Below are 7,591 nucleotides of genomic sequence, written 5' to 3'. Positions count from 1 at the left end.
TCTCTTAAATATTCCCACCCAGCAGAACCTTTATAGCATGCCTCCCACCCCCAAAGCCTCCAACTGAAACCTCCTCCAATCAGTCAAAAGACCACAAAATGACAACTCTGACTTGTCAAAGTTCATGAACATATTCTATTTGAGAACACAGGGAGAACACATGAAAAACATGATTGATAAACATGTTTGTAAATGCAGGGCATCTATTTTTGTCTATAAACATAAAACACAAGTGTGTACAAGTGTATATAAATATATATAATTGCAATTATACAATTATGCAAATTTAACTTGAGTGAAATTAAAATTTTACAGGTTTAAAGCTACACTGTGTAATTTTTTAAGTTGATTCTTAGCAAAAAACACTTTGTTCTTTCAAAATGATATGTGCTCATTCATGTGTAATTACTTCTACCAACTAATCAAGTATTCTCGTAAGCGTAGAATCTGCCATTTAGAATACATATGAGCGAGCCGCTCGAATGGCAGCAGCCATGTTGCGCCTCCATCTTGAAAATACATGTGCCAAAGTGGGACATACCTGGAAATTCAAGCTTCGCTTTTGCGTTTTTACACTCAGTGGCACCGTGACGAATGCGAGGGGGAGATTACTCGCGACTGCCGGCAGATTTGAAATAATACGGCCACTGTAGTAGTTAAAACCCCTCGGAATGGGAGGGGCTAGAAAGTAATAATCACTTGGTAGTCATAAACAATTTCACCGCTAGATGGGAGAAAATCCTACACAGTGTAGCTTTAAGTGGTTGATGGTTCATGGCAAGTACATTTTTATTGAGAATTTCTGGGGTCTTCACCCACTGTTAGGCCTTGTAACTTTCTGTCAAGGCCTATACTGTATTTACCCACTGCCCTATTTTAAAGGGTAGTCAAAGGCTAATCAATATGTTGATTGATGTATAGGAGTCCAAGCTGATATGGTAACATGTAAAGTACATTGTTACATAAGAGGGTTGCATAATATTCACAATCCTCTTTTTGACATTGGATTACAAAATTGTTCTTTTTAAGCTACAAAAAAAAGTATTTTACAAGCTTCAAATAGCAAAGTTTTTGTCACAATGCACATGATAATATGTGCATTTGCAAATATAGTAAACCAGTAGTTGGCATGAAATATATATATATATATATGTACAGACCCTTTCCAAAAAATTTGAATATCATGGAAAAGTTTATTTATTTCCATAATTCCATTCAAAACATTAAACTTCCACAGATTATAGATTCAGGGCCCACAACTTAAACGATTTCAAGTATTTAGTTGTTTATTTGCACATAATTTGGGCTTCCAGCTCATAAAACCCACAAAAACAGGATTTCAAAAAATTTGAATATTACATGAAATCATACAGTAATTACACAGTGATACCATGGTCATTGAACCAGGTTTTGGTTATTTTGGCAGTGTGGGCAGGTGCAAATCCTGCTGGAAAATGAAGTCAGCATGAAGTGCTCTGAAAATGTCCTGGTAGACGGCTCCGTTGACTCTGGATTTAATAAAGCACAGTGGACCAAAGTCCTCTTTTCTGATGAGAGCAAATTTTGCATCTCATTTGGAAACCAAGGTCCCAGAGTCTGGAGGAAGAATGGAGAGGCACACAATCCAAGATGCTTGAAGTCCAGTGTGAAGTTTCCACAGTCTGTGTTTGGTTTGGGGAGCCATGTCATCGGCTGGTGTTGGTCCACTGTGCTGTCCACTCAACGCAGCCGTCTACCAGGACATTTTCAGAGCACTTCATGCTTCCTTCAGCAGACAAGCTTTATGGAGATGCTGACTTCATTTTCCAGCAGGATTTGCACCTGCCCACACTGCCAAAATAACCAAAACCTGGTTCAATGACCATGGTATCACTGTGTGATTTCATGTAATATTCTAATTTTTTGAAATCCTGTTTTCGTGGGTTTTATGAGCTGGAAGCCCAAATTATGTATAAAATAAACAACTAAATACTTGCCCTGAATCTATAATCTATGGAAGTTTAACGTTTTGAATGGAATTATGGAAATAAATAAACTTTTCCATGATATTCTAATTTTTTGGAAAGGGTCTGTATATATGAAGAGTTCAGATGCAAAAGCCTCTAAGTACCATCTGAAATTTCCTTCTATAATGATCATTTTGATCAAGCTTGTATGTTTATATTCAGTTATTTCACTTTAATGGCAATGAAAATGACCTATTAATTGTCATTAAAGTGAAATTACTGAACTTAAACATACGAGCTTGAAAAAAATGCTCATTTTAGAAGAAAATTTCAGATGGCACTTAGAAGCTTTTGCATCTGAAGTCTTCATATATAGGTCAAAGTCTGTTTAAGTCTAGCTTTGCTCTGATGTTTGCAATAAAAGAAAAATAAATGTATTTAAAACACATTTATCAGTTTATATTAACAATTAACATTGTGACTTTTAATAAAGTCAATATTTATTGATAATGTAACAAAATGTAAAGATTTTCATGCCAAAACCTGCAATGAAATAATAACCTAACCACATACTTGGCCTGGCAGACTAAAATATTGTATATTCTTTTAAAGTAAGGAATGGAGCATATTTGCAAACTGCAAGTGTTGTATCTGTAAACTCCATGAATCAATGGGTGATCACAATGTCCAAAGCATGGAGCAGTCAGAGATGTCCATGAAGGTATAGCAGCCAGGAAAAGATTGTATTCTTCTTCTTTCTTTTTAAATTATGTAGCCTATTGTTTCAGTGCATGATAGGTCTATAAAAAGAAAAGGCTTTTTTAAATTGTTTGACAAAATCAAACAATCCACCATGCCTCTCACATAAACCACATATCAAGCTGGACTTAGTCACCAAATGTTGTAATTATTAAACTATATTTCATGTTACATAATAAGACTAAAGGGTAGTGTAGGCTATAACATTAACTGAATACCAACTTCAGAAACAAAAGTGATACGTTACTCAAACAAATGACATAACCTCAGGTTCGCTGAACAGCGCATGCGTTGAACTGTTCCGGTCGAAGTTCAGTGAACTTCGCACCTGACAGAGTGGCCTATTCATCAGCTGATTCCGATGGACAGTGTATTTTAGATGCGAAGAAAATGTCTCGTGTCAAGTTCAAGCGGAAATCAAAACATAGAAAGGAGGACCGATCTAAAATTGTTCCTATTAAAGAAGCCCAATCAGCCGAGGAAGGAATCAAGACTCTGGAATCAACGAGGTGCGCGAGCAAGAAAGAAAAGTCCGCCAAACAAGTGCACGTCTCTTTTCTACCAGAGAAATACCAACCGCTGGTTGAGTATGATATTGACCAACCAGGAGATGACAATGTCGAGAAAAAACAAGACAAATATAAAAAGTTAAGAAAAGTACGTTGTTTACTGTCAAATGTCGCTGTTTGTCTGATCATGATTGTTTATGACGGTAAAAAAAAAATCTGTAATTTTGAAAATTCAATAAAATAATAATAATAAAAGGCTAAACTGATTTAAAGGGATAGTTCACCCAAAAATGGAAATTCTGTTATCGTGTACTCGCCCCCAATTTGTTCTATACTTGTATGAATTTATTTCTTGTGCTGAACACAAAAGAAGATATTTTGAAGAATGTGCATGGGTAACCAAACAGTTGTGGGGCACCATTAACTTAGTTGTTGTTGTTTTTTTTTTCATATGGAAGTCAATGGGGTCCATCAGCTGTTTGTTACCCATAGTTTTCAAAATATCCTATATTTAACTGAAGATAGAAATTCATACAGGTTTGGAACAACTTGAGGGTACGTAAATAAAGACAGAATTTTCATTTTTGGGTGACCTATCCCTTTAAGTCTGCGTGGTGCAGAAACTGATGTAAATCAGACAGAAACACCAAAATAGGGAAATAATTACAGAAAACATTGTTTCATATTTTTAAAGTAGGCTATCAAAAATATGACATTGTATGAAAAATTGTGATAGGCCTATATTTGTCTTTCACAAGTGGTTAGGTATAGCCTAGGCTATGATGTAGTTTAGCAATTTAGCAATCTAAAAATAATTAATTAAATTGCTAAAATACGTATCAGTGAGTAAAATGCTAAAACTTAAGTAAAATGTTAAAACATGTAAGCAGACATTTCTTGTTTTATTTTGTCCTCATAACAACTAGGCCTATTGTTTGTACTGAAGAATAGTTCAACAAACGTCATCACAATAATGTGGTTCATTATTTTAATCTATTTACAGTATAGTTTCTCTTAATAAAAAGTTTGAAAAGAAGCTGCTTTATCATCATTACAAAAGAAGTAGAGTAAGTACTGTATGCATGGGTGGGAACTTTGAATATTGCATTGGTTTATTCATCTTTGTTTGTCCACCCCTTTCTTTTTTTGCAGAATGTAGGAAAAGCTCTTCGTTACAGCTGGAAGTGTCTAGTGGTTGGACTGCAGAATTTGAGCACGGCTTATTCTATGCCACTGGGTGTCGCTACCACAATAGTGCCAGACATCCACAGAGCCAGATCTCACGTCTAACACATGACTCAAGATCAGGTGGTTACATTATGAGTAGCACAGTGGTCAGTGTTGGATCCCCATTTTTACTGCAGCCCCTTCCACATCAGTGGAAGTGCAAAAGGTGTATTTTGATTTATGTGCCACTGTTATCAAAAGAGATGGCAAGGAAGAGACATGGAAGAGACTACATTTGTGAGATAATTTGTCTTTGATAAGAAAATACAGAGTAGAGGCTGTGATGGACTACGATTAATTAATGCACATCATTTTTAATTTTACAGGCTTAGGCCAAACATGTTTTCCAAACAATTTGATCTTTGATATGATGGATAAAGTAAGTAGAATAATGGGATTGTGGATGTTAAGCCAATGAAGTGCATTTATTTAGTGCTCTCAATGAGAAGACAGACAGGAACAGATGTGGACTGAATAGTAATGCTGAACAGGAGGAACAAAGTGTGTTTGTTATCAGAAGTTGTATTGTTTCTCAAGATTTAATTCTTAATTATTATAAATGTTGCAAGTACATTGTATAAGCATAAATGTGATTCAACAGCACAGTTTGAACTGTTCTGCACTTTTTTGTAATGTGAAGAAACACTCTTTTTTTACAGGATTTAGACTTTGGATTGAACAAAGATATTAATGTTTATTCACAAATTGTACAAATGAATTGAATAAGAATAAATTGGAGTTGAAATGCTTGCAAATATTGCTAAAACTATTTCAAGCCTGAAATTAACTTCCATTTGTTCACCAATAGGTGACAGCATTGTGTAGGACAACAGAAAATAATTCATTTACCCCTGGTTTCACAGACCAGGCTCAAGCCTAGTCCCAGACTAAAATGCATGTTTGAGCTGTTTTAACTGAAAAAAACTTGCAGTGATATATCTTAAAATATGTCAGTGACATTGTTTTATCTCAAGATGCACACTAGTAATGTTTTTTTTTTTTTCTAAGGCATGTTTATACAAACTACTTGAAGTAAGGCCTAATCCTAAACCCTGTCTGTGAAACCAGGCCATAGATAGATACAGATAGACAGACAAACAGAATATTATCTATGTACACTGAAGAAAAAATGTATATAGCAGGGCCATAACGACCATAGATATTGAATAATTATAAATGGAAATTGCCAAATTGTCCCACCCCCAAATAGTTGACAAATAGTTATATTTTTAGGCTGGTCTAAATCCGCTGTCAAACAGCGCTCGTCAATGTCAAAATGATTGAGATGGCAATGCAATCAAATCAAAGAAGGCGGGTCTTACTTTTTACAGAAGAAGAGTGTGAATGCTTTAGTTTTAATGGTGAAAGAGTACAGTGTAAGGTGCAAGCTAAAAACATTAATATTTGACAACTGTTGATAGAAATGTTCAAATACCGACAGTAATATCCAGTGATGCAAACTACTCAACTGTTTTATCAAATTTTACTCTTGAATTGAAAATATGCTATCGATTACATGATTCATGGAATAGGCTAACTGAAGGTGATGAAGTTTGCGTTATCGAGATATTAGACATCTGAAAAAGAGTGAATGTGTAGGCTATATTTTAAAATAAAATAAATAGATTTAAATAGATTATTTCAGTCCACAACTACAGTTTTACCAAGAACTTTTTTCTTTTTCTTTATTCCCTGATGGAAAAGAATGTCACCCTCATGTCGTTCCAAATCCGTAAGACCGTAGGGACAGTCCACACAACTACTTTGTCACTTCAAAAAGTTCATAAAGAGATCGTAAAAATCCATCTGAATTGATCTGTTTAATACAAATTTTGTCAAGAGACATGGTCGCTTTATATGATGAACAGTTTTAATTTAGGCTTTTATTCACATATAAGCATTCATCAACTCACACACCAGTTGTGGTTAATGGAAGCTCAAGCATGTTCGCGTGACGTGCGAAAACCAACAAGGTTAATTTTCGTGTTACGCAGCACGTTTAAACTCGACAAGAATCAACGAGGTTCAGTCTTGTGTTGCGCAGCACGTTTGAGCTTCCACAAGAACCAACAAGGTTCATTCTAGTGTTACGCAGCACGTTTAAACTCCACAAGAATCAACGAGGTTCAGTCTTGTGTTGCGCAGCACGTTTGAGCTTCCTCAAGAACCAACAAGGTTCATTCTCGTGTTACGCAGCACGTTTAAACTCCACAAGAATCAACGAGGTTCAGTCTTGTGTTGCGCAGCACGTTTGAGCTTCCACAAGAACCAATGAGGTTCAGTCATTGTGTGTCAGAGCACGTTTGAGCTTCCACAAGAACCAATGAGGTTCAATCATTGTGTGTCAGAGCACGTTTGAGCTTCCACAAGAACCAATGAGGTTCAATCATTGTGTGTCAGAGCACGTTTGAGCTTCCGCAAGAAGTTTGTTCTCGCATGTCAAGCAGGTTCGGTTTGCTAAATTAAATCTGTTCATCTTATAAAGCAAATGTGTCTCTTCAGAAAATTTGGACTACCCGCTCAGTTCAAATGGATTAGTTTTATGATCTCGATCTAGCCTAACCCTTTAAATCCCTTTTAATCCTCATTTAATTCCTTTAAATAAAAAGACCAAAAGACACCCATTTTATGAATTAAATAGCTCACAATCATACTTAATCCCTAGAAAATTGAAATAACCAGTTAAACATGAAAGTATTATTATGCAATAATTTATGACATTTCTCCTATACAGAACCTTTTTGGCATAAAGCGTTCTTTAAAATTTTGTCAAGATAGAACCCCATTGAAACTTTTTTCTAAGAGTGTATGTTATAATAAATTAATAAATAAAATAAAAATAGATTATGTAAATGAATTGCTGATATGAACACCTGATTTATAATTATTAGTATTATTATTACTGATTTAGGGGGCTCTGGGTAACAAGTTTAAACTAAATATCCAGATACCAAATCAATATAAGGATGCGGAATACTCAAGGCAGTGTCTTGTAACTTGGTTTCCCACACACAATACTCTTCTCTTTCTTGTTTGATGTTTTCTGGGTTGTTCCAGTTTTACTAATTAATTATCAATGCCAGGGATTTCCCCACAGGTTCATTTCCAGTCATTTCATCATTACCTCAGATGCACTTACACAACACAACT

General features: G+C 35.3%; 1 protein-coding gene across 1 annotated transcript; it reads left to right on the top strand.

The window, feature by feature from the left end:
* Nucleotides 1–3,032: 3,032 nt before the first annotated feature.
* On the top strand, nucleotides 3,033–4,504 carry LOC311280565 (required for drug-induced death protein 1; the record flags this gene model as incomplete). The annotated part of the gene is made up of 2 exons (XM_084392804.1): nucleotides 3,033–3,362; nucleotides 4,367–4,504. The coding sequence occupies exons 1-2, from the start codon at nucleotides 3,096–3,098 to the stop codon at nucleotides 4,502–4,504; spliced, it is 405 nt and encodes a 134-aa protein (XP_084248930.1). The 5' UTR covers nucleotides 3,033–3,095.
* Between the last annotated feature and the right edge of the window lie 3,087 nt (nucleotides 4,505–7,591).

The sequence above is a fragment of the Rutilus rutilus genome (assembly GCF_951802725.1).
Source record: "Rutilus rutilus genome assembly, chromosome: 21".
NCBI classification, from domain to species: domain Eukaryota; kingdom Metazoa; phylum Chordata; class Actinopteri; order Cypriniformes; family Leuciscidae; genus Rutilus; species Rutilus rutilus.
The sequence above is the reverse complement of the archived record's forward strand: the minus strand, read 5'-3'. Positions and strand labels throughout refer to the sequence as shown.